We start from the raw sequence: 27,980 nt of genomic DNA, 5'->3' as shown, positions 1-27,980 counted from the left end.
CTTTCACCCCGTCCCTTACTTGGTGTTTTTGTACAGTGCCTAGCACGATGGGATCCTGGTCCAGGACTCAGACTCCCAGACACTGCAGTAATACAAATATTAAAGGCCCGGTATGGGAGAAGTGAGCATCTCTGGTCTAGCCCAGTTATTTGCCTGCAATGTACTGATTTGGGGGATAGGGGGTTGCTCCAGGGATGACCCACTTTGCAGGATTCAGTTGAACACAAAAGGTACCAGCTGTGCCATGGGATTTACAACATCTGCAGCGAGTGTCCCTTCTGCAACTAGAGCTGGAGATTCATTCATCTTTCAGTGAACAAGGGAAAAGAGAGCAGCCGTTACAACAGATGAAACTAATTACCATGAAAACAGAACCATCCTTCATACTGATCATTCTTGTAACTACATTTTTTAAAATGTGCAGTTTTTCTGTAGCACTCCAGGCTGGAATGTAAATAATTTCACACTGGGATAGGGTTTCTCTCTCGGGCTCTTATCTAAACAGCTCTAATTATTTATGGATTTACCCTTGCAACTCCCCTGGGAGATGTTAGCCCCATTTTACAGACAGGGAAGTGAGGCAGACAGAGAGGAAGTTACTTACCTAGCATTGTACTGCAGGTCATTGGCAGAGCTGGAAGTTAAACTCAGGTCTCCTGAGTTGCACCCCAGTGCTTTAACCACAGGGCCATCCTTCCTCTGATCAGTCACATCGATTTGTTTACCTTACAACTTGATGTGTGTCCTGGCTCTGTGATAGCACCGGCCCATTTATTTTGCATTGCCAGTCAGAGCCCTGCAGCAGGACTGGGACCCACAGAACCTGCTGCCATAGAGGCAGGAGGGCTCTGTTGCCTGTTACAATTTAAATAGATACATATATTTATTATTATTCCTTAGCCAGCTACGTTGCTTTTCGAGTCTCACCTGGAGCTTTGAAATATCCAGTTAATCTCCGTATCCCTCTTGCTGTGAATTCTGAACACACAGCACAAGAACAGGCTGCTCTAATGGAAAGGGTAATTTGATGGCCTTAAATACTGGCTCATACTGGGGGGAGACTGGAGCAGATTTCTGGTTCAGTCCTGGGCCTTTCATTCATGCCAGAAGGTTATCATCATCCAGTGGCTTTTCAGGGCTCCTGTGTGCAAAATGAAGTGGCGAGCCAAGTTTAACTACCAACATCCATGGCATGACTAGCACACTCGTTGGCAACCTCAGAACAGAGACCAAGGATTGAATGGGGCAGGCTGAAAGAACTCATCTCTCTTCAGGCCAGGGTACCCACTGCCTTCTGCGGTACCTGCTCTGGGGAGTCACAAGCTTCTCCAACCGCCAGTGCTGTTGAGACGTCTCCCAAACCTCATCTGAGGGAGAGACGTTCCCAAGTACTTCTGAGCTCCCAACCCCCAGGCGAGCTCCAACAGCTGTTTCCCATTCCAGCCCAACCAGTTCTCTTCTCATCTAGGATGCCCACATTCGGCACCACTTTGTTTTCTTTAGACTGAAAAAGGAAACCTTGTTTATCTGCTTTCGCTCTTATAGCGCCTCTTGTTCTTTACCTCACCACCAAATACCGTATCTGCCTTCAGGAGGAAATTCCGGTTTAGATATTCACACAGTAACATTTAGCATGGAGGGTGAAACGATCAGAGCATTCAAAACCTTTTGTTAGGCCTGTCCAGCGCTTGGCCTCTCCTGAGGCTGTCAAGCAAGGGGGCCAAGCGAAGTGATGGTTTCTGGGACTTGGACGCTTGTTCAATAAGCTAGCAAGGAGACAACTTCCTCACCTGTCACTTGTAGGAGATTTAAGAGATGTTGAACAGCTGGAGCTCAACTGAAGCACCCCTGTAAACCAGAGACATCACTGGGGAAAGCTCAGTCCAGTTTCACTTCAGTAAGGTTTCTGGGTCCATTTAAAGACCTCTTCTTTAAAGAAATAAGCTCTGAGGAAGGAGTAGAGAATGGGATAAGAATCTAAATCAATCACGGATCAGCTCACTTCTCTCTTGTTCAGGCCAGGATCTCATTAGATCTCATACACAAAGCCGGGTCAAACTGTAGCACTTAGATGAAAAACCTCCCAGGAAAATCCAGGGTTCTGTATGCAGGAAGTAGTCCTAAGAAATACTCTTTTCCCGGAGACTGAGCCGCCCTGATTTTATGCTCCAAAGTGGCGTTAGGGGTGCTGTGCTGCTAGACATTGCAACACTCATAAGAGAGAAAACCAAGGCTCATACTGCTACCAATCGTTAAGATCCCAGAGTATTTTTGTAAGTGTTATCCCTCTGGGATTTTGACCAAATTTCAATGTGTTCAACGGTAGTATGGGTCCCCCTGCAGCTTCAACTGCAGACAGCATTCTTCACTTTCTGTACTAAACTGATGCTGCTGTCTACTGTCAAACACTCGTGTTCCACCCCAGGAGATAGATTTCAGTGGTGGGCTATTGTACTTGCACAGAGTGACCACTGCCATTTCATTGCCAAGTAGCACTGTGAAAAGAGAGAGGTGGTTGTTCACTGCAGATGCCAGTTGTCTATTCCAATCCAGCCTTGGTAATTGAAGACGGCAGATTTTACTTACCTTACCCGGTTCAGAGCTGGAATCACTGCAGCGCTTTTATCTTCCGGTAAAAATGACCTTCACTTCTGCAATGCAGAGGCTCACTCACTCCCATGAACCTTCAATCACATTTGCAATTCTCAGTCCCCCTGGGTAATGCTTTGAGTATGAAGCTACTTGCAATACTAAGCACGTCAACATTTTTCTAGCTGAATTTGCTTTAGTGGCTTGTTTGTGGCCCTGAATTCAGGTTGGGGATTTTTTTTAAACTCCAATCAATCTTTCTGCAACCTCCTTGCTCATCCCAGACTAAGGACAAAACACCTTCCCTGCCCCTCCCAGTTGAGTGGAGGGGAGCTGATACACAGGGGGCTAGCTGTGGGGCATGGAAGAGCAGAAACACATCTGGCTGGGGGCACAGAAGTGGGGGAAGAGCATGCTTCCTCTGTCTCCACAGTAGTCTTTCTTCAGGAAGCCAGACCTACAGATGGGGAGGGGGGAAGGGGGAAGTCCTGGGACTGACATTCTCCATAGCATCCTTCTCCCCCAGGCTTGCTGGCAACTCACTTAAGACTGAATAAGTCATCATCCTCTTATACAGATTCCTCTTGGTCCTGAGTAAGGGCCTCCATGTGGATAGCCTTGGCCTCCAGCACACCCACTGAGATCTGCAGGCCAATGCTGGGAGTGCCCACAGAGCATCCAGTCCCCAATGCAGGTTACTCACATGCAGAGAAGAGTGAGACCCCTAAGCCAGCCAGAGATCTAAGCTCTGAGGGAGGAGAGAACAGACCCATCTGTCCGGAGTTTTGTTAAGCAACACTTCCATGTTATGAAAACCAAGAATAAACCCCAGCACAATTCAACTCAGCGAGTTATGACGTTGTTTGCTACACAGCAACACCCAGGTCACTTATGGTCAGTAACAATCTCATGTAAGATTAGACCTGTCAGACTCATTGGGTAGAATCCTAGCCTTCCTGAAGCCAATGGGAGTTTTTGCCACTGACTTCAATGAGGCCAGATTTCGCCCTTCATCTTTACTAAATTCCATATTCTGCCTACCTACATTTCCCCAGCAGCATATTCCACAGTTGTTCCTTATTTAACCTGGTTTCGTCTCTTTCCACTCACCACACTGCTTGCTCTTGACTGTGGTGTGCCCTGAAACAGCAGCTGCTTCTCACTTTCATTTCCAAGAGCTAGAAATTCACTCTGTAAAGCACTTTGGGACGAAGAGATCTGTCTGAATGTAAATTAGTTACAAATTAAATGCACTATCAAAAAATTCAGTGCGCAAACAATCCTATTCACAAAGCAAAAGCTCTTGAGAAATATGCCTGTCTTGGGGAGAATGAAAGGAAATGAGGAATAAAGAAGGGAGATTTTATTTAGAAGTTACTGGTTTCAGAGTAACAGCCGTGTTCGTCTGTATTCGCAAAAAGAAAAGGAGGACTTGTGGCACTAAGGTGCCACAAGTCCTCCTTTTCTTTTTTTAGAAGTTACTGTTCATGAAGTCAATTAAAAATAACGTTTTTTTGTATTATGCTAATTCTTATGGTTCCCGGTCATGGCTCAGGGACTCATTGTGCTAGGCACTGTACAAACACAGAACACAAAGAGCTTGCACTCTGAGTAATGAGATGTAAGGTGGCTGCACGCAGATGGTGCCTCACTCTCAAGTTTTTTGTATGCACCATGACAGAGGAGAGCTTTGAGGAGGGACTTGAAGGACAATTATGTGGCTTTGCAGATGTTCAGGGGGAAGCTCTTTCCAGACATGAAGAGGCAGCACAAGACAAAGCATCAAAGTGCTGGTTAAAAATGTAACAAAAGGGGTTATTAAGGCGGGCATCATTGGTGATGCAGAGTCAGGAACTGACAGCTTAATAGCACCCAAGAGATGACAGGCCACGCAAAAGGGCCTTAAAAGTGAAGGTGAGTAGTTTGTGTTCGATACAGTGGGAAAGGGGGAGCCAATGGAGGGATGGAAAGGGAGGGTGACGTGGCCAATGAAATGATCTTTGCAACAGCGTTTTGAATGGATGTTAAGTGGGGCACGATGGGACTTGTCAAGGCCTGAGGAGGGGGAGGCTGCCACAGTTGAAAGGCCTGGATACGAGTGTTAGCTGTGTGGACAGAGAAGAAAGGCCAGATCTTCAATATTTAAACATTTATATTGCAGCAGTGTCTAGGGGCCAACCAGGTCAGAGCTCCATGGCACTAGGTGCTGTGCAATCCCAGCAAATGGCAGTCCGATCGTTGCTGTCAAAGAGCTTTAAAAAGCCAAGAATCAAATCAAAATGTGGTTTTCTTTGTATAATTTAGTTCCCAGTGCAACAAGGGTGCCATCTTTGAGAACAGTTGTACTTAGCAAAGCAAGACACTTGGAATGACTGCTTAATTCCATCAGAAAACATCACCAAGACTACCCGCATCCTGGCTAGCCAGGATGGGCAGGGATGCAAGCCCATGCTCTCAGTGTCCCTAGCCCCTCTGTTTGACAGAAGCTGGGAGTGTACGACAGGGGATGGACAGAGGATGGATCACTTGATGATTGCCTGTTCTGTTCATTCCCTCTGAAGCACCTGGCATTGGCCATTGTCAAAGACAGGACACTGGCCTAAATGGACCATTGGTCTGCCCAGTATGGCTGTTCTTATGGCATAGAGAAATCCAAAAGATGAGGACAGGGCTGTGGTAGAGAGGAATTTATACTGTTCTCACAAACATATACACCATGTCATTCTATTACAGGACAAATGTATTTGACAATAGTTGTAACACTTTCTCTCCTGATAAAGGACACCCAGCGATCATTTTAATAGAATTTTTTTTTACTGACTCACCACTCTTGGTACATTAATACTCTTTCAGAAGCTTGAAAGCAAACATAACATTTCTTAGCAGTTTTGTTCTTCAACACTTGGCAAATTGCTGATTTCTCCCACTATGTGTCTTATGGAATGAGCACCAGCTGAGCAAAGAATTGTTCACCTGCTTATTTATCTAAGGATCAGTGATATCAGTCTAGTTCTGGGAACAATGGCCTAGTTCTGGCAAAGTGCTCCATACCTGATGGGAATGGCGCCAGAATTTGTTAGTTGACAGGTGAACTGAAAGATATATTACTTCCTAAGATCCAGGCCCAATGTTTCACCTACAACAGTAGATGTTATCACTAACGCCCTGGGCTGGAAGGAGCAGCATTCTTTATGCTGCTTTAGGAACTAGCGATGCTATCAGCTGCTGCAGGGGTAAATAACCCAGGTATCAGGGCTTAGCAAGTAAGAATGGGAAGGGACGGGCTGATTTTTAATGGTTTTGGGCCAAGTCTGTCCAGAAGTGTGGCTATGCTATAAGGCCTTGATTAACTAAAGCACTTAAAAGTTACACATGTGCCTAAATCCATCCCTATTCAGCAAAGCACTTAAGCATATTCTTAAATCCCTATGAAGTCATTTAACCTTAAGCTTGTGTGTTCTGCTGAATGGAGATGGATTTAAGCACACATGCAAGTGCTTTGCTGAACCAGGACTTAAATGTCTTGGTAAGAGAGTGACAGATTAAAAATAAACCAAGAAACAAAATAATCCCTTGCATCAGAAGATGTTTCCCATCATATCATCAGTGAAATTCTGCTCTCAGTTACTGGTGTAAATCTGGAGTAAATCTTCTGTATGAGTTTGCCATTTTTGTAACAGAGCTGTGTACCAAGAAACACACATGGGTTTAATTTCACTTTTTTATTATTCAACATTTTATACATAATAAATACAAACTTTTTACAGCCAATATAAAGAAAGCATTTGCACCTATGCTTTCAGTGTATTGACACTGTACATGGTGATGCGTCGAATACATGCCCTGTATGAAGAAGTCATAGTTAAAAAGGAGGCATATTTTTACAACTTTTATTTTTTTTAAATAAAATTAGCAGCTCTTACAGAAAATATTTTAAAATACAACTAAAGATATTTAATATAACACTTTCTGAATTTTGAAAGTCCGGGTATGAAGGACACAGAAAAACTGGCCAAGAAAACTGAACATTAACATTATGGCAATACTTGCTTTTCTTCTGCATCTTGAAGCTTTTAAAATTTTTTGCCAACATTAACATTAATCTTTTAAAAATTTTTTTTTGTAAACTTAAGAATAAGTTTGATAAACACATAAAAAGACCTCAAACAGATCAACAGGACGAGAGATGCAAAAGAATGAAAAACATGGAAAAGAATCTTCAATGGACAGTCACAGATTTCATGACTGACCGATGACATTTTACTTCAAACAGCTCTGCTCTTAGCTAACATCCCACTGGGAGAAGAGATTGGCAAATACTAATGTTTCAGATACCCAGCTTGGGTTGTGATTTACAAGTATGTGCAAAGTTTATGATAAAATGTTGTAAAATGATTTCGTAAATGCAGCCTCAAAAACAAAAAAAAAGCCCTTGTAAGTTAACTTAATGTAGACAATTTACTGGCTTAGGAAAAATAGGAATACACAAAAGTGCATTCATTATAACCCATATAATAGCTCTTAAATGTTTTGTCGATGGTTTTTCACTGAAGTTTTGACCCTCTGGGTATTGCGATTTTCAAAACAGTTTAATTATCATATTTAGAGAAACAACCATTTCCCCCTGGGATGAAGGGTTCCCCTCCTCTCCTTAACCATTTTTATTCATGTTGCAACACAAACCACCCCATTTTTTCTAAAATATCAACAGTTCCTTTCTTAGAGAAACCTGGTGGGAAATTACCCTTGAAGTCCTTGTACTTCCTGTATCTTGTATAAAAGTTCTTAATCTCCTCTACTCCTTTCACCCCTAAAGATGGTTTCTGAAGGACTGGAGTAGGCCATGGATTTCCTGGTTCTCTGGTCTTGGCTAGTCAATGGGCTTTGCAGGGAGAAATACAATGGGACTATCCAAAGTGGACACTAAATAATGCATGTAAGTATTCTGAATGACAAAAACTTCTAATTCTAGCCAGATGTTTTGATGGCAAAGATATACTGATAATGCTGATAATAAAGTACACGGCAATAACTGGGATAAAAGTGACCCATCTACTAAAAAAAAATCTGCTAAGAAAAAAAATGAAGCTCAATTTCCAGATCTAGACAAAACGTCACTTTTCTACTGGTTGGTTTATGCTATAGAACAAGATGTTGCTACTAATTCAGCACCTCCAGATTAGATACGCGATTACTAAATGAAGTGCATAAATATTAATACAAAGACTATTTTGTTCTGTTTTTTAATTATCGAAGAGGTGTGCATTAATGCAATTAATGCCATATGATCTGCAGCACTTTTCCTTATCTGTAAGATTATTTTCCTTTTTTTTCCTTCTTTGTGGGGACGAAAGAGGAGCCAGCCTCTTCTTAAACCTATTCTTTTGTTCCCTTTTTTATTCCATAAAATCTGATTACTATTTAATCAGACACATAATGCTAGCTGAATTGAAAACCTTTAACATGTTCCTACAGCAACAGTAATATACTGTACTAATGCACATGGTATAAGTGTGCTGTGACTAAATTGCATGAATGAGGCTCTCTCCTAGTCCTCCATATAAAAACTGACCATCTGTAGCCAAAAGAGAAACCTGCTCCAACACATTCCTCTGCTCACCGTTTGGCCCATCTTGGTTTGTGCTAAGGGAGGAAGGATGATGTATATAAAAACAAAAAAGGCACAAAATATTCATGACTGAGGGAAGGAATCCACCATGTTACTGCCACCTATAATCCTCCCCACTTCTTGCTCTATGAAAAGTCTTCATCATGCAAAGGTGCCTAAAAAGAAGATTGACCAAACACCACATTTGGCCTTGATTGTAGCACCACCACTTCACTAGTCCAATCACTATACCAGAGTAATTTCCACATCCTCCATCTTCTCCGTCGTCCTGTGATGGTGTGTAGGGGGCGGAGGAGCAGCTCGTACCTGAAATAAGCAACACACACCTGTAACTATCAGAAGACTTATTATGAAGTTTTGTAAGGTGGGTGAGATACTATCTTTTATTGAATCAACTTCTGGGACCAACACGGCTACAACACTATATACGTGAAGTTCCATGGCTTATGTAGACTAAAAACAAACACTGGGCCAGACCCTCAAGCTGGTGTCAACAGGCGTACCTCTATTTAAGTCAATGAGGCTCCACCTATTTACACCAGCTGAGGATCTGGCCCATGCAATGAGGCCATCACTGATATCTGTCCTAGAACTGTTCCAGCTGTCACTGTTTTGATTATAAACTTTTATTATTCAAGAATGATTAACAGCCCCGATACCATAAACATGCAACGGGGAATAGTCACTCTGTACTACAGTGTGGTTCAGAGACAATAAATAAATCCAGTTTGAATAACAAACTTGTAATTCTATTGCAGGGATCAGGTGACACCACAGATCAAAAGAATGGAGCTTGCGTGGATCGTGAGATAACAGAACTTCTTGCTGCAATAAGCAGCTTACTTATATCTAGTCAGTTACTAGTTAAAATATAGATTTTTTTTGTTGTTTAATGAACTTTTGCTTTAACAGTAATTTTTTTAAAAGAAAAAATTGTATCTTTTCATTGATTTCATATTGTGTGTGAGCTTTTAGACTCAACAGACAGCTTATGAAACCATCCAGTTCTTTTAACTCCAACGACATGTCCTTTTGATTCTCTACCACATTAATAAACTTACTACAGCTCTTCTGAGAGCATTATGGTAAACGTTAATGCATTTTATCACATGCTCTCAAAATGGCTTCAATATCATTACCACCATGTGAAACAAGAACTGCAGAGAACACAAAATGGCTTCACAACGCTGGAGAGAAGTGGAAGATTACGACTGGCTGTCAGTAATATACCTCGCTTCAAATTTTGATTAAAAGAAGGGTATTTAAATTTTAATGCTGCTTCAAAACATTTGTTTACTGAGGCATTACACTACAATGCTGTCTCAGGCAGACTGCCAGCAGCAAAGATGCCGTGCATCAAAAGTACAGCCCACTAGTGTGATGCGGAAAATCTACAACATGGAATAGGAAAGACCCAGTAATTTTATCAGTGGGAGTGAGTTGATGTGAAGAAGCTGGTCAGAGAAGATCTGTTTCTTAAATACTGAAGTTCTTAATGAGACAGTGCTATTCTGATCCCGTGTCTCTAGTGGATAATGGCAAACCACTAAACTGTGCAACACATTTGGTTTATGCATATAACCCACTCACTTGGAATTGTGGGTGCTTGTTACCTTTGACAATATGGATTTAGGTACCCAATTTAGAAAATGCTGGCATAAAACCATAGTCAAGAAGCCACAATTCCATATGCTAAAAAGTTAAATTGTACAGAAGGGTGGAAATCCTAAAGACATTATTGTCTGTAACCTCACTGGTCATCAAAAATGCTATGAAAATATGACTGTCTAAACTTAACTGTGGCTTGATTTATAACTTTAAAACCCCCAAATCTCTTGATTTCAAAGTAATCCCAACATATGGATTTTGAATTTTTTAGTTAATAAATTCCCTCCTTCCTCGTTTGGCAAAATCTCTTTGTAGGTAGCACAGACGTCTCAAAACATATTAGATCTTAGTATGAGGAGCTCCTCATCAGAGGACCCATGGGGGGGTTACAAATAAGCTTAACCCTGATGTAAAGGTGCCAACAGGGCCACATGCTGAGACAGACTGCTGGCAAAGAGATTTTTCTGCCAAACACTTTTTGTGGTTTGCAACACAAAATCTCTGAAAAACGTGTACAAAGTACAGGACCGAGCTGCTCCTGCATCTATCCTTTTCAGTCTTTTAATGCTATTATTTATATATTACACTCTTATGCACAGACTCTAGGTTATTACTCGTGGAGAGAGAGTACTGGCTAAGGAAAAATGGAAACAGCCCTCCAGTGCTTGAAGTAGCAGTATAAGATTAACACTAGCATCTATTTTTTTTTATTATTATTATTGTAGATCTGAAAACCTCTGATTTTGGTTTCTATGATTCAAAGTCTAATTATCTAGGTGCACAGCTACTGAGTTTAGGAAGGCAGATATCAACACTCAGATAAGGCAGAAAGTGAATTATTAATAAGATCCAAGGTCATCGTTAAACACATAATGACCCATTGTGTAACTAGGTGCAGCTTTGTTTTATTGTGCTATTTACTTATCTAACTGGCTGTCATACACATCATGTAGCTTTTTGACACGTCTGTGTTCCACTCCACAACATGTGCACAAGCCTTCCTTTGGATATTTTTTTTCTGGGGATAATATGTTTGCATATTTATTAATCTGACAGACAGGATTTATAATAGGATGTGAAGAATATGGTGGCCCAGATTCTCAGCTGGGGTATCAACATAGTTCCACTGGCTTCAATGGCGCTATGCTGATTTGTATCGTCTGAGGATCTGGCCTGCTTTATATAATATTACCACACCGCTAAACCCAGCAACACTTGAAGCTTACAGGTCGCAGTTTGCCATATGAGGCTTCAGGAGCAGGTCGTGGAGGCTGTGAGAATCCAGGAGAATCTGAGCTGAAACTATTTTCTGAAAGAGTGAACAATAAAAACACATTGTGTGTGTTACTGAATGAGCTGAATATTGTGAAAAGAAAATGTTACCACTGCAATCTGAAATGTTAATTAAAACAAACATTTGGATATAACGTTTCTTGTACTAGCAAAAAATCTCTTACCGTTAGTTGATGGTGACCTAGGGAAGTACTGTGAGCCTCTCTTATCAGGACTATGGTAGGGACTAATCGGTGGCTGGTCATACAGCGGCAAGAGTGGAAGGGAATTGTGAGGCTTTGGGGATATCTGTGTTACAGAGAAAAAGAGATGCTGCAGAGATTCATTCTTCAGCAAGTTCAATGAATACACAGGTATATACTCACTAACTGATACACTGGTATCCCAATTGCTTTCATCTAGTGAAAAGTTGTATCTGTCAGATAAAAGTGCTTATCAGCTGTATTTGGGGAGAAGAGAGAGGATATAATACAGTGATAAAAAAAAAAAATCACAGGTGGCCATTCCGAGCAGATTTTTCCTCATTTCCCCAGCAGTTTTAATCTAGACAGGTTTTGTTTGAAGGTTGTTTTAAAAACATATCATCCTACTGAGCACATCTTGCCAAATACACCTCCACAAAATAATGTTCATGATCATGAATTTTATTATTGCTTGACAGCATGTAAGTCATTTAAATGCAGAGAGGAACAAAAAGTAGGAATAATGAAACTCACGCACTTTACTGCAATAAGGCATCAGTAAGAAGTAGAAGTTAGTTTTCTATAGCATTGTAATGGCATCCGATGCTTTACAACAGGTAGCTATGCTAAACCCTATCACACACTGCTTATAATTTGAAAGAACAGTGGGCACATTGCAGTGAACAAACACACTGGCATGTGCCCATTATTGCTGATATGCTTCTCGCAACAGGTGAGGAGGAGGAGGAGGAGGAGGAGGGGGGAGCTTTTTAATATTGGGAGACTGTTCCAAGCACAGGGGCTGGTATGGAGGAAAGCAGGATTTCATTACCCATTTGTCTAGAACGTATTACCGTTGTCTTTTTAATGACTATCACAAGCTAGGAAAAAAATTGCTTGTATAAAACCTGCAACTCCTACCAAATTGCAACACAGCCTGCATTTTGACATGTTTATGTCTGATTCTGCCAAGCTCTTGCATGGCTCCATCTGGAGAAATACGTCGTAGCTGACTCTAAGAGCATCCCTGTGCCAGAAGGCAAGGGGCTCCCAGGTACCTACCAGTGAATTTAGGCTGGATTGACCAACTCAGTATACCCCTACTCACTTATCCTTATAATCTGTATCTAAAAGATGTCATGTAATGTGTCACTGATCATCAATATTCTTGCATTATAGATGTATGGACAACCAAAAAAGGATTATACAGATATGTTGCAACTATGACTAAACTGTGTTTAAACCAGGAATGCCAAGGGGAGTTGATAAAATTTTTTTTCCAGACAAAGGACTATGGTTCTGTCCACTTGAATGTGTCTCCCATGTACATTGAGCAAGGTGTGACCAAAGACAAAGAAAAGCACATTTGTATGCCAGGCAAACAAAACCATCACAAGAGCAAGTGGGGAAAAAGTGATCACCTAATCTCAGCAGGAGAGGGAGACTGCACTCCCAGGAAGCCTTCCTGCCTCTTGAAGCAGGGTCAATGAACTTTTAGAGAAATATTTTTCAAAGGTTTACTGGACTATAAAGAGGGGGCAGAGAACCCCTAAATTATCCTTCATCTGAGCAGACAAGGAAAACCACAGCCTTGGACCCTGTGGTGCTCCTGAGTGAGAGCTAGTCAGCCATTGCTGGAAAAAGAAGATTGGTGAGGAAACTACTTTGAACAAAGACTGTAAAGCTTGTTAAGATAGATCCTAGCCATTAAAAAGCGTATTTTTACTTTTGTTTGTTTATAACCCTTTTGCCCTTTATCCCTTGTACTTGAACTCACTTAAAACAACTTTTTGTTTTACTTTTTATCTAAACAAACCCAGTGTGTTTTGATTGAACTGAAGTGATTGTTAACTCTGGTCAAGATAAACTGCTGTTTCTGTCTCATTAAGTTGGCAGCTCTTTTAAAATGTTCTGTGAATGTACACTCGTATGGGCTGTGCATTGCAGAGAGACATCTCTGAGGAACTCAGGGGCTGGAGTTCACTGGCTGTTACCTGCTAGGCAAGGTTTGGGCTGGGAGAGCCCTGAGGAGTTTGCTGCAAGGCAGACAAGCTGGTGTGTCAGGAGTTGTTGTCTCACTGCATAGCTGCAGCAAAGCTCCCACCTGCTGAGGCTGAGAGAGATAGCATGTGTCTCACAGCTCAGTGTATCCCCAGCAGCTTGTCACAACTTATTTCTCCTGTCAATTTATATGGTCACTTCTCAAAGAGAACCAATAAAAAGCACTAGATAAATTACCCTCTGGTGAAGGCACTGAATTCTGATTTCTAGCAACACTGTTTCTGTAAATAAGAGTGAATTCTTTATTATGATATAAATTGGTTAAATACAACATCAATTAGTGTCTATTTTTAGATCATAATATTGCACTAAGCTGAGGATGTACTTGTTAAAATCCTACAGCTGAATGTTTTGCCCTCTAAAACTTTGTGAAAGTATTGTACCGCTTTAGTTATGAAAGCATTAAAATATGATTGTCTGAGCTGATAAGATTGTTTTTGCCAGGGTCTGTTTGATCTCTCGATCTACTCCACAAATTAATTACAGGAAGGAGATTGAGAATTTCCTCCTTGGTTCATTTCCCTTCTCCTCAACCATCCCTTTATTCTGTGCACAGATCTCTTATGGTTGCCACAATACATCATTTGATGAATATTATATTGGGTCACACAATAAAGGAAAGCAGTTAATTTTTTTTTTTAAGGGAATGGGGAGGAGGGTCCCTGCAGCCCTCTGCCCTTTCCCTTGCTTTTAATCCCACGTCCTTATAGTAGCCACCATCCTCCAACAAGAAAGACACTGGAGCTTGTCAAAGCTCTTCACTAATGGAGAGAAGAGGATACTATACAGAAATGCTTGGGTCCCCTGTGTGGTAATGCAGAACACTAGCAAACCAAGGCCATGCTTCATTTTTCACATACCTGAATATCTCCAGTCCACTGCGTCTCTCCATTTTCTGAGGCTGTAAGTTCTTCCACTAACACAGAGGGGAAAACCCCAACACGACCATTGAATTCCCCCTCCCAGAAGCCATCATCATCCTGGTTCTCCTTGTTCAAGATACGGATGATTGCTCCTTCTGGGAAGGACAGCTCGTCATCCGTCTGGCTCTCATAATCATAAAGTGCTTTTACAAAACAGACTAGATTGGGAGATGAAAGGGATTGTAATCAGAATGAGCTACATTTTTTAAAAATGCACAGTATACATCTTTGCTAAACTGAAAAAGACTTTGTCAACATTAGTCACACTAAAGTAAAACTAATCAGAACCTTCAGAGACATAGCTAGACACATCTGGTAGATTCTAGACATGGACACGGGTACTATGCGAATGGTTGCCCTTGGGTAAGGAGATACCTGCCCCAATCCACGGGCATACCATTCATATAGAGCAAAAGAACATTATCAAGAATAAAACTGACAGGCATGTTTTATTTATTAGTATTTACCGCTGGAGTCTCCATTTAGGCTTCCTGAGACTAGCTCAGCTTCAGCTGAATTATTTGAGGTGTGTGACCGACTATCCAACGCCGCAAGTGATTGCAGCATACTCAACAGACTGTTGGATGTTGGGAACTGCAGATACTTCTCTGGCACATAACCCACTTGGCCTGCTTTATTTCGTGCCTGTAAGTAAAAAAATGTATTAAGTTTTTGCATGCTGCTGTAAAAGACCATAATGAGAAACAAAAACAGATCTTCCAGTCCCCTTTCAAAATGCTATAATGGAAGGAAAATGAGCAAGGAAAATTATACCTTTACCCAGTCTTCCATGTCTCCATCTTCAATCACTTCCAATACCTCATGTTCCTCAATGGTCAGTTCATCTGGCTGAGAAGCCTGGAATGTACAAAAGTCATATACAAATGAAGAATGTTACTTGCCAGGTATGTGCCCGTCACAGAAACCAGAAATTTAAAGGGAAACTGTCATCCTCAGTATTTTTTTACACTAATTTTTTAAAAAAATATAAAGTACGTCCTAGATTTTTCTTTTTTTTTAAAGCCTTTGAAAACATGTTAATAAGGGTTTTTCTATTCTCTTACTGATATTTATAAGTGAGTTTTTCAGTCAAGGAGAGCAAGTCTGTCCAAGACCACTACACCTACTGTGCTCATGCCTATTTAATTCTGTAAAATTTATTACTAAAACGTTTAGTGATTCATTGGTACAAAAGACACTATGTGAAAGACTGCATACATGTGTCTAACATCAAGCATGTGAGTAGGCCCAATGAAGTTAATGGGACTACCTACACACTTAAAGTTAGATGAATCTAAGTACCTTGCTGAACTGGAGCCTAGATGTGGTTAACAACTTTATTAAGCTTGCTAAAAGTTTATTAACTTTTACAGTAATACATTTATAGTATTGCTATGACTTTACTCATTTAATGTGTATTATTACTGGGCTAACTCTTGAGGTCCTTCCTCGGGCAAACTCCCACAGACATCATTATTATAAAGTTTATTATATGTTTCTGTGATAACTCACCTACTGACAAGATACTGAGATTTTAAAAAAATACAAACCTTATATGAATAAACAACTTTGCAGGTCAGTGGATAATTTCGTAGAGTTCCAGAAGGACTGGAACTACTATCATCAAAAACATCCATGCTGTCTTCAAATTCTTCCCCTTCCTCCCTTTCTGCATCAGCATTAAGCTATTAAGAGAAATTAATTTGTAACAGTATTGGATTATAAAAAGAAGATGAAAAAACAATAGTAAAATGAATGGTTTAGGTTCTATAGTAACTCCAACTACTTGAAATTCTAGATTCCAAATCTGCTGGTGACTGAGTAGTGCTACAATTTAAGTTTCTATCTTGGAAAAACACCAAAGGAGAAATGCCACCACTAGAAATCAATATACTTGTTCTCCAAATAATTTCAGGAAAGTAGTAATCTGTTTGAGCAAATATCCGGAAGCAAAGAATGCAAGTTATCAAATAACATTTATGTCGGACTCAACAGCATCTCTTAATTGAAGAGCAGTCACCTGTGTTTTAAACATACACTAAACCTTCACTGTAAGAACACTGGTGGAATGTAGGGCTCAAGCGTTTAGAAAAGAGTACTGATATGTGGAGGTGTTGAGGTAGTGACAAGTCCAAAGTACAGTAGCCATTCTTCAGATTACCATATACAGTTTAATGGAGAAAGAATAATGTACTGAAGAACCACATTGTTAAAAGAACGATGAGCCTATGACCTTAAGGTACAAAATGAAGCTGCACTAAGAATGAAGTGCTAAAACTTAAACAAAACCAGACAAAAACACCAGCTTTCCTTCAAGTGTATTGCTGACAAAGTAATCTCTTCAGTTTTTCAGTACAGTTTATATGAAAAAAGGTCGATGGGGAAGAAGAATTAAAATAAAAAGTATTTATAAAAAGCTAAATAAAGGCAGAAGGGGATAGGCTGGAAAAAATAAAAGTTTCTGTAAACATAGTTTGAGCAGTGATGACACGCACTGTACTTTGGTTTTGTGCCTGGACTAAACACTGGATAAACATTCTACCTCATGAAAAAAAACACCATCTTTCAAAACCAAAGGCAACACTGCTAGATTTTACAATTCTTAACTTTTTATTTATTCTTTTTAATTTGTTTAATTTAGTGAATTTTGTGCTCCCTCATGAAAGCAAGAAGGCAGGCCACACAGCAAAGAGCCAGGTGTAGGGCAGACAGCTACTGTGCAGACTTCCCAAATCAGTTCTGCCAAAACACTTCAGGCCACACCTGCAACATCCTTGCTATTCTAATCTTGGTCATGGCCTGAGCACAATGACATAGGATGTGGTGATTTTGTGATACAGACTGATGTTTTATGGCTTTGCCTGAGAGCAACCAACTCATTTTACCTCAGCCATATTTGAAGCAAGGTAGTGCACGAACTAAATCCACTGTATTAATTATTTTGACCGGATTATAGCTTCATAATTCATATGAATTTAGACTGGTCCTTTCCACTGAAGTCCAGTTTGCATCCATTCTGACTGAATGTTAACAGAGACTGCTGTAACAAAAAGTATTTAATATTCTATCTAGTTAACACATTGGCTTTTTTAATTTGACATTTTGTAGATTAAGGTAAATTCAAGCTCTTCACATTTCCTACAAATGTCACTTGTTAAGCCTGGTCTCCCTCAAAGCAGCCACTGCTGAACCTGCAACGGAGAGCCATATGAAACATCATGGAAAGTAGCATATCATGTTTAGAAATACTTGTTCATAAAACATCTGGTCCTGGTTTTCGAATATAAAGAAGAAAAATACATTTTAATGTTGACAGTGTGACTATTCAAAAATCCCTTGAATAGAATCTATTTGCAAAGTAGAGATCTAGAACACAAATAGGAGGAACAACATTCAAGATACAGAATCCCTAATGATTTGATTTATATAGCTTTTTGTTCTTTAAAAAATCTGCTAATGAATGACAATGTAAACACAGTAAATATGTCAGCAGCAGGAACACCAAAGGCACACAAACTGAACCCAACACAAGAATAAAATCAGATAAAAAAAGTAACAGGGCATCATTTACATGACAGTATGTTAGATAATTTAATTATCTTGTCTCAACTATATACACACATATATTTGGGCAGATTTAGTGCTGGTGACTTAATTACTATCTAGAAGTCTTTTATTTATCCTCAGAACAGACAGAGCTCCATCAGCAGCAGAAAAAGCTTTCACATCAATGCACCTCTATTCTGACTTGGATGAACAACTTCTAGGAGTGAGAGGAGTTGAGATTTCATATCCACTCACTCCTTTGACAACTCTGCTGAAACTGCAAAGGTGTCCATCAGTGGCAACTGTGATGTGGGCACCTCTGGCTTGAGACCATGACTCATTTCACACAGGCTGCTGAAAAACTATCAGATGATAACATGGGCTGAATTTGAACCTAAAAGGTGAAAGATACTATCCCATTACAATCATCCAAGCAATCACAGTTCCATGTTTACAGCTAACCGGACACCTGAAAAGTACACTCATGCTTGTTTGTTTGTTGGTTTTTATTTTCTGGTTTTGTTTTTTTTTAAACTGCACACTAGTTTTGATTATTATCCATCTCAGTGGAGTTGAGAGTCATGAGTGACTACCAAAACTGGGCATCATTCTCTTCCTCTTTCATAGGGTAAATAGACTGTATCATCCCAATTACACTAATACAGAACAGCAGTATCAAACCCATTTTCCAGGTGGCATTAAATCACTAAATTATGACAAAAGATTTAGCTGGCACCTAAGTAGAATAAATTTAGTATTCTATTTAGTATTTAGTATTCTGCCCCCAAACTGTGCATTTCTACATTACACAATACAGACAGCTGGCTATGTGAGGTGACATTGATTCCTTAGGCTTTTTACACTATTGTATCTTTTTAGCAGGTTAAATAAATATTGAGATATCAAGCTGTTTCAGCTATGCTATTTTCTTATTTATAACTTATTAAGAGACAATTCATTGAGAGTTCGGGCGAACAAATTATCTCATCACAAGACCAGACACAAAGAACACAAATTTTGCTCAGCTATGCATGACAAAGCACAGGTAGAAGGTTGAATCCTTAACATTAAAAACTGCCTGCTTCTAGGGAGTGAAGTGAAAGTGCATCTCGTATGAAAAGCAGAGCAGTAAACTTTTATAATTGTAAACAAAGTAATGTCTGTAACAGCTTTAAGAAATACCATCTATGGGCTGTCCTCATCCGGCCTGCCAAGGTCAATACAATCCTTTCTACACAAGGGTGCGTGTATGTGTAAAGGGGGAAAATGGAAATTACATTTTATCCTCCCACGCTGTAGCATGTGCCAGCTTGCAAGGGGCTGGCACTAGCTTTAGATGTGGAGCCAACTGTTTGTGTGTCTGATTGGATAGAGGAAGGGTACTGGGAAGAATCCAGTTTCTGTAACAGGAAGCTGAAGGAGGCGGGGTAGAAGGAGAAGAAAGGGAAAAAATACAGTTAAACATAGCAATGTAGCTATTCTCATCTATTATAGCTTGAAAGGGCCTAAACCAAAACCCGGATGAGAACGCTCCTGTGCCTTGGCAAGTCTAAAACCTGGCACTGAATTTTGTGAGACTCGAGTCTCTAATTGTAACACCATCCCTGGGAATCTCTGCCCCAGAGACAGAGTTGTGAGAACAAGGATTGTAAATAGCCTGTAGTATAAATAACTGTGAATAAAGTTTGGAGTATAAGTCCAATATTTTCTGGAAGACAAAGCACAATGCACAGAGAGTGAATTCAGAAGGCTTCCACTGGATTTCTGCTTCTTGTGCAGAAACTAGGTGGATACAGACACAACGTTCTGAATTTCCAACAAGAGACTCATCTGTGAGGGTTTGCTACCAGAATACTTGACCATTGACAAGAAAACGGTAAAGATACAACAGAGCCAGGAAAAGGTGGTAAGGAGATGGGTGTGTGTAAATGCTGCATCCTGGCGGAGCAGGCCCTGTTTCTTGTGGGCTGCCAGGGAAGGAAAGCCTGTCCTCAAAGGCATGAGGCCATACACTACAAATCCACCCTCCCACCACAAAAAGATTTTGTTTATACTCCAAGTAGTTGTCAAAAACATTAACATAAAGTGTGAATTTAACCATAAATAGCAAAGGCATTTGCCCACTGCAATTAACGCGCGCCCCCTCCCCCATTGAGACCAAGCTTGTAAAAGCCTTTGAACTTTATGTGCTTTGCCATATGCTAAGGGGATATATAAAATCTGACATTCTGTTTGAGGCAAACTAACTAAACTTACAGGAATTTTGTTTTTGCCTGCTTCCAATGAAGAGCAACAGACTGGCTAGTTTTACTGCCAATGGTGACATCTCAGCATTGCATGCCATGTAAGAAAAATAAGATTAAAAGCTCTTTTTGAGTTCTTTCTGTTTTTTTAAATAGGATTTCTTGGTTTAGGCAATTTTTATCAGTGTTTATTTTGAAGCACATTATTCTTTGGGCAGGGTGAGAGGGAAAAGACAATTATTAACTTTTCCTGCTTCTTGAATTAGATCAAAAAATTAATCTCTTCCAAAGTTGAACATCCAAGTAAGTGTTTTATGGCCTACTTTGCCTACTCTGTAAACAACTGTGGACAATAAAAAAATGGAAAGTTTGATGTATATTATAGCTAAGGCTAAGATTTTGTCATGATTATTTTTAGTAAAAGTCATGGACAGGACACGGGCAATAAACAAAAATTCACGGAAGCCATGACCTGTCTGTGAGTTTTGCTGCTACAGCTTCATGGTTTCCCCCAACACCATGGTGGCTGGGAGCTGTGGGATTCCCCCTCTGCCCACGGCGGCTAGGAGCTGCAGGGTGACCGTATTTCCCAAAGAGAAAATGGGACACCCCCAGCTGTTCGCCTGAGGTGTCCCCCTTACCCTTGGGCGAGGCTGTCAGGAGGGCCCCCTCAAGATTCTGTCACCTGTAGCTGGAACCCTGCCAGGGCCCCACTGGCTGTCAGCTCCAGAATCCTGCAGCCCCTGGGGCTGAAGCAGAGAATGTCAAGCAGATGGACATCCTACCAAAAGGACTATTACCAGCAGGAGAGTGGAGTGGGAGGAGGTATTGTTTCATGGTCTCTGTGCATATAATGTCTTCTGCAGTTTCCACGGTATGCATCCAATGAAGTGAGCTGTAGCTCACGAAAGCTTATGCTCAAATAAATTGGTTAGTCTCTAAGGTGCCACAAGTACTCCTTTTCTTTTTGCGAATACGGACTAACACGGCTGTTACTCTGAAAGGAGGTCTCTGGAAGTCATGGATTCTGTGACTTCCATGACCGCCGTGACATAAATGACAGGTTTCAGAGTAACAGCCGTGTTAGTCTGTATTCGCAAAAAGAAAAGGAGGACTTGTGGCACCTTAGAGACTAACCAATTTATTAGAGCATAAGCTTTCGTGAGCTACAGCTCACTTCTTCAGATGCAACTGAAGAAGTGAGCTGTAGCTCACGAAAGCTTATGCTCTAATAAATTGGTTAGTCTCTAAGGTGCCACAAGTCCTCCTTTTCTTTTCGTGACATAAATGTAGCCTTAATTATAGCCTATACAAACCTATTCTTGTATTTTTGGATTGGCCTGATTTAATTGCTTTGTAGCTAAACTATTGACATATGGTAAAATGTTCACAAGCATCTAATGACTTTGGAGCCCAACTCCCGCTTTCAAAAGGGACTTAAAGGCACTTAGGAGTTCAAGTCTTAGTGAAAGTCGGTGGAATTTAAGAGATTAAGTGCCTCAGTCATGTTTGAAAATAGGATTTTGGCTCTTAAATCATTTAGGTGTTTTCTAAATTTTATCAATGCTCCCTTTCATCCAATTATCCCAAAGAGTATCATACACCATTGATTAAACTTGAACACCCATGTGAGATGGGTATAAAACATCCAATAGGGAAATCAAGGTACATAGAAGTTACATTGAAGTTTTCTAGCGTTAGCTGTCAAACAGCTACACTTCCTCAAATTTCTCTCTTCCTGTTTTATCCCGCATTAATTGTGATCTATGTACCAGTGTCCAGGATGCACATTAGCTAAGGTTCAAAGGGAAACAAGAGATCAAGGTTACAAAATGGAGACAGTACCAGGTGTGAAGAGCCATTATTGTTCACCGCAGGAAGGCTTGCCCAGCGTTCATTTTCCAGTTCTTCCATCACTTGATTCATTGCACTCTTCAACCATGTATCAACAGACACCCCTATCTGCTTTAGCAGATCAAGACGAGCCTCTGCTTTGAGTTTAATTATCTGAAAAGACAAACACGGAAAACATTATCCAAATTGTTTCACGTCTAGATTTAATTTCTTCTCATAATTAAAATACACCCTTTTCTAGTCTACCAATTAGACTACACAGGAAGCTTAGAAATCAGTTCCACTTTAGAAACAAGTCCAGTTATTAATTTTTTTGCCCGCAGAGATGCAAAATACCAGCTTATCCAGATTCCACAAAATGGGATTTTCAACATCACGTCGATTCACTTATACAAACTTGCTCTTCGTATATTTTATGGGAAGTTTGTCATCTAAAAAAAAATCAAATTTTCAAACCAAATTTTTACATGCAAGATGTAGAATTACTGGAACTGAAAAATAGGAGAAAAAATATTTCTCTACTTTTTCTGTAAGTTTACTTTATGCATTTAGCAATACTAAATGAATACTAGACAATACTAAATACAGTTCCCTCTGTGCAGACTTTTTGCACTGGAACAGGGGAGAGAAAATGTTTATAAAAATAGGAAAATGTGATTGTAAAAATTGATGGACGAACTCAAACAATGGCAGTACCTGAAACTACTCCCTTTTTTTAACTGACAATTTCAAGTTGACCGCACCCCTTTCATAGTAACAAATTAAAAAGACAAAAAACAACCCCCCTATGGCCCTCCCCCTACAGTTCACTCATATCTAAAACTGGAAGAGTCTGTGGTTTCACCAGTACACCAGGAGAAATAGATAGCTCTCTGAATGAGTGCAGTTATCATGGGATATGGGGTTAAGGAGTTATTACAGCAAAAGCATATACTACTACTTAGCATTTAATGCTGTGGCTCCAAGTGCTTTAGAATTATTACTACTTGTTTACAGAGGTCTAGCGGTTCCACCTGAGATCAGGGCCCCATTGTAAAAAGGTAGGAAGGGAAACTGAGGCACAGAGATGAAGCGACTTGCCAACAGTCACACAGGTCACCTGACTTCCAGGCCAGTATTGTAGCTACCAGACTACCCTGTTTGCATTTCACAGTTGGGGAAGCTGTGAAACAAAGATTATGTGATTTACAAAAGGTTACAGAGTGGTTCAGTGACAGAGGTGGGAGTGGAAACCCATTTAACTATCTTGTAGTTTTTCCTGTATTTCCTTTCACAGCATTGTTAATTCTTAGCATGTTGCGCCTGAAAAAAGCGCTCTCTTTTCTCTCTTGCCTGGGTCTTCCACTGTGGTTCCAGACAATACATTTTGATAACACTGAATGAATCAGGAGGTAACCAGTCAGAAAGGAGAAAGTTTCTATTTCAAATACAATATGTTGGTAAATCACCAGTAATAATGGGAAGGGAAGCAGAGAACAAGAGTTGACGAACCAAAGTGGTCTAATGATTTGTTTCAATCTTCAGTTTACTAAAAATTCTCTGGATAACGATCCATTTTCTCCAGCTCAGTGTTCACTGTTTAGCCTAATTTGAAATGGGAATTGTACACTTTCATAAACAAACAGTCACCCTGTTTAACTGCTGATTCTCTAAAGTAATTCAGTGTACCCAGCTAAAATATTGTTGTGTCACCACTGACAGGAAAACTCCTAAATGACTCATTATGCAATGCTACTTCTATACGGTACAAACCAACTAGGCTGACCTATTGTTCCTTCTTCTTCCTTCCTTCTGTGGTGGAAGCACAGCTGAGTGTACCAAGCATCTGTATTACTCTGTGTTAGAACACTAGCTTACTCTACAAGATAGTAATAATTCTTGGATGTAAAATAATAGGCCTAGTAAGTATTAACAATGTTATGGGGATTTGGAATAATGTATCTTGATTTAGTGTGATGTTGGTCTGGATCCTCAATGATCCTACTTTTAATAAAGAGGATAAATCAGAAAACCTGCAGCATTACTAAGAGAAACTGTAGCTATAACATCTAGAAATCTGACTGAATGGAACTTTATGTTGCCTGGGTGTACATTCTTACCCTGATCAAAAAGAAGCAACAGTGGTAACTATAATTCTGTTTCAAATTACAGGACTATTTAAAAAAAATTCTTACTTTAAACATGAGTGCAGTCATCATGGGATATGGGGTTTTAAGGAGCTACTGGAGCAAAAGTATATACTCTACTACTTATCATTTAACGCTCTTTAAAGTAAAGGTAATTTTTTAACAGCACACAAATATAACAGGGGACCTGGAAGAAATTCTGAAGTTGTGTTCTCCAGAATTCTCCAGAATCTGCCAAGATGCTGTTAGATGCAGATACTGGAGGCTGGGGCAGGAGGAGTTCAGAACACATTTTCCATGGGAAAAGACCAAAGCCACTGAACCACGAAGAGTTTCTATTTCTCAGTTAAGCATGCTTAAAAAGTTAAAGATGGTTATCAGATAGCCATCAGTTGAATGATTAATGTATACTGTGGATATAGTTCTCATATGCAAACTTTACTACTGAGAAAACAGTAAATTAAAGTTGTTAACATGCACCACATGCACCATGTTATTAAACTTCAAAGAATACTGATTTGAATAGAAGAGGAAGGGAAAAGGAGCTCCCCTGACACACTCGAATTGAAGATGGAGCCGCATCTATTATTTTATGTTGTAAAATGGGGTCCTTCCAATTTACCACAGCATTAAGCATCTCTTAAAATGCCGACCAATCACTCACTGAAGCGCTTGTTTGTACTCTTGTTAATATTTAACAAGTTCTATAGCATAAACAACAGTAAAATGAGAGTAAATCTGGAATTCCCAGGACTGCCAGACAGATCTGGTGAATCTTGCAATTTTAAGGAACATGTCATACCTGTGCGTTTCTTTACGATTGCACCCAACGCTGCAAATCTGAGTATTCTAAAGTCTTGGGTGCAGACAGAAGAACTATTGATTTAACTAAAACAATAAATCCCCTTGTGGGGACGCTCTAATTTCAGTCAAAGATGTTTACATCCATGCATCTTAAATTGATTCCTTACCAAATTAGGCTAAATTGAGATAAGAGATTAACTGAAATCAGAGTGTTTGTACAAGAGGGCTGCACAAGCTTAACTAAACTGATGTAGAAACCAGTATACCTTTCTCATGTAAACAAGGTCTAAGACGAACACACTACAACACTTTCTAACCACACCTGACCCCAGGTCCCTACAGACACTGGGGGAAGGTGAGTTCTAGTCCATCAGAAGGGATTCTTTGGAATTCATCCATTCTTCTATTTGGAGCTGCCCATTCACTACCTGGTGCTACTCAAGCCAAACACATTTCTAATGACACCCCACAGTGTTGCCATTTTTCTTAGTTTGTGAGATGTGACAAACCCCTTCTTCAAGTCATTATGTTGCTGAGTTAAGATGGATTCTCACATGCATACAATTTTGGAGCAATTTTACCATACCATAATGCATTGCAACATTGTTGTACCAAATGCTACCACATTTTAATAGGGTATTACAGCATGAAGCCTTTTCCCATGCCCTGAAAAATGACACAAGATATGTTTAGACCATAATTTTTGTTGCAGTTTTAATTTAACTTATTCTCAATTAACTTGAGGTAACTACACAGTTATAAACATTAATCTAGGTACCCCACAAACATTTATGGTTTATACTACGCCTCAGACTATGGTAAACCACAAATGCTTATGTCCTTATGACTGTCTAGGCCAGGGGTTCTCACAACAAATTTTCTGGTGGCCTCAGAGTGTGGCCACCAACTCTGGCTGGTGGCCGTGCTGACAATTTTTCCTAAAATATTTCATTAACTTTAGGAAAAACAAAGAAATATGCACATATACATGTCCAAATCATTGTAATTTATTTATGTAGGGTTTTTTCAGACTCGGTAATAAAAATAATTTACAATTCTTTACTGGACATAAACAGAATAGAAATACAAATAAGGTGCTTCGCATGTTTTTGTCTTTTTCGTTGTTTCTTTTGCTTTTTCCATTGTGCTTTTTTTCCCTAAGACTTGCTAGCTTTTTTTCCCTAAGACTTGTATCACTTTTCACAGTAGACTTACTCAGCCCCAGCAAGCCCTGGGACAAATTAAGCCCTGGATGTGGAGCTGGGCATGGAAGCAGCAGGGCTAGGGACAATGGGGGGCGGGTGGGGGTGGTAGGGATGGTAAGTCTGGGGCCAAAGCCTGAATCAGAATCTGCCACTGTGTGGACGGAGCCCGAAGCCCCATGGCCAAAGCCTGCCTCCCCTACCCGCGGCGAAAGTGGGGAATTCACCAGCTGCCTGCACCCCCAGTGTTTCTGTCTCCAGAGGGGGGCAGGGCCCAACTGCTGCTAGCAGCCCTGGGAGAGAGGCCACTGCTTTGCACCTCCTCCACCCTCTCCCTCCGCCCGCCCCCATCACAGCCCAGGAGACTGTGGCTGCAAAAAAAGGCCCTGGTGGCCATATACGGCCATGGTGGCCGCATTTGAGAAACGCTGGTCTAGGCCAGTATTTACAAACCTATTAGCTAACACAAGTCACACTTTGAGTCCCATGACTGTCCCCAAAGTAGCCTGATCCTATAATAAATGCCAATTGGTAGTCAGCTAATGAGAGGAGTGTACTAAGGTTCTTGCCCAGAATCAAAATCGACAAGTTCAATATCTTGTAGGGAACCCCGGGGTATATGGCAAGGGCACTCACATGCAGAGCAAAACACAACCTTAACCTCCTTTATTAATATAATTAATAGAGACAAGAAAGCTCCAAACCACATAAGCAAAAATTCAAATAATAGAGTATTAGAGAAATCTTAAAGGCTATTCCTTGCATAGCATATGCTCATAGACTTACATACTCACACCCCTTTATTGGAGATCTGGTGGTAAAAGGTGAAGGGACAAAGGACCAGCCCATCTCTGGCATGCCAAATGGGTCCGATGGTCCAGATCCCCAATGTTTGAAGATAGGTGATAAATTATAGCATTAAAATATTGAAAGGCGGAGAACTAGCTCCTTCTTCATGTGGGTTCTTACTTATGTAGGGCCTGGAAATCACCACGAATATTCATACAAACACCCAGTCTCCACCATCCACATCCAAATTCCTCACCCTCATAATATTGGGGTGCCTTTACCTAATAGGATAGCATATTAATCCCTATTTACTCATTACCATATTGCAGAAGCAAATTTGTGATTAGACATCTGCCAACAATCCTAGCCGAAAATACCAAAGTTTAGTACAGGTTCAGTGTCCCTACAGTTGCCTAGTCTCATTTTATGCCAACTTTTCTCTTAAGCAAACTACTCCCAGTCCCCCAAAATCTAGGGTGAACATTAGGCCACTTTATCTATGCTAAAGGTCACAGACCTAAACTTTGCTTATGCTAATGTGCTTAAGCCAATGTTTTACAGGATGAAGAAAAAGCCTGTAAAATAAGGCTAAACTGGCCCTAAGGGCTATACCACAAAGGCTAAGTCTACACTAGAGTTTTTAATGCAAGTTAATTGGAAATCAATTAACTCAAGCTACCCAACAGATTTATGAATGTCTGAACACTCCACAAACTTTTGTTCCAGGACACAAACATCTGTTGCTTTCCCTAGCGTAGACAAACCTAAAGAATACTTGCAGGATTAGGCCTGCTTTACACTTGAAACTTGTACTGGTATGACTATGTTGGTTACAAGTGTGATTTTTTTTTTTTAACCTATACAGTTATATTGGCCCAAGACCTAGTGTGGACGTGTTCATACCAGTATAAAGGTGACTTATCAGTTTAGCTTAGGCCTGTTCTACAAGTAAAATTTAGGTTGAGATAGCTACAGTGCTGGGGAGGGTGGAGGATGAAAAATCCACACCCCTAAGCACCATAGCTATGCCAATCTAATCCCCAGCGTAAATGTAGCTAGGTCAACAGAAGAAGTCACTCACCTGGTTCCTTGAGATGTGTGTCCCCACGTGTGATGCAGTTATGCAGACAT

At 40.3% G+C, this 27,980-nt stretch overlaps 1 protein-coding gene across 4 annotated transcripts in view; it reads right to left on the bottom strand.

Moving 5' to 3' along the window:
• Positions 1–6,296: 6,296 nt before the first annotated feature.
• FCHSD2 (FCH and double SH3 domains 2) overlaps positions 6,297–27,980 on the bottom strand; it is a 225,104-nt gene continuing 203,420 nt past the window's right edge. For 3 of the 4 annotated variants that reach the window (XM_073334750.2, XM_073334766.2, XM_073334777.2), the window contains 8 exons: positions 21,920–22,081; positions 15,836–15,970; positions 15,060–15,143; positions 14,753–14,930; positions 14,223–14,443; positions 11,284–11,407; positions 11,053–11,135; positions 6,297–8,524 (listed from right to left, as the gene is read on the bottom strand). In XM_073334750.2, coding sequence (XP_073190851.1) covers positions 8,444–8,524; positions 11,053–11,135; positions 11,284–11,407; positions 14,223–14,443; positions 14,753–14,930; positions 15,060–15,143; positions 15,836–15,970; positions 21,920–22,081 — 1,068 coding nt within the window. In that variant the 3' untranslated portion in view covers positions 6,297–8,443. The remainder of the gene's footprint in view (positions 8,525–11,052; positions 11,136–11,283; positions 11,408–14,222; positions 14,444–14,752; positions 14,931–15,059; positions 15,144–15,835; positions 15,971–21,919; positions 22,082–27,980) is intronic. The other variant, XM_073334756.2, reaches the window with a different exon arrangement.

Source organism: Lepidochelys kempii, chromosome 1 (genome assembly GCF_965140285.1).
Source record: "Lepidochelys kempii isolate rLepKem1 chromosome 1, rLepKem1.hap1, whole genome shotgun sequence".
Taxonomy (NCBI): Eukaryota; Metazoa; Chordata; order Testudines; family Cheloniidae; genus Lepidochelys; species Lepidochelys kempii.
Note: the sequence above shows the minus strand (reverse complement) of the source record. Positions and strands in the feature narration are given on the sequence as shown.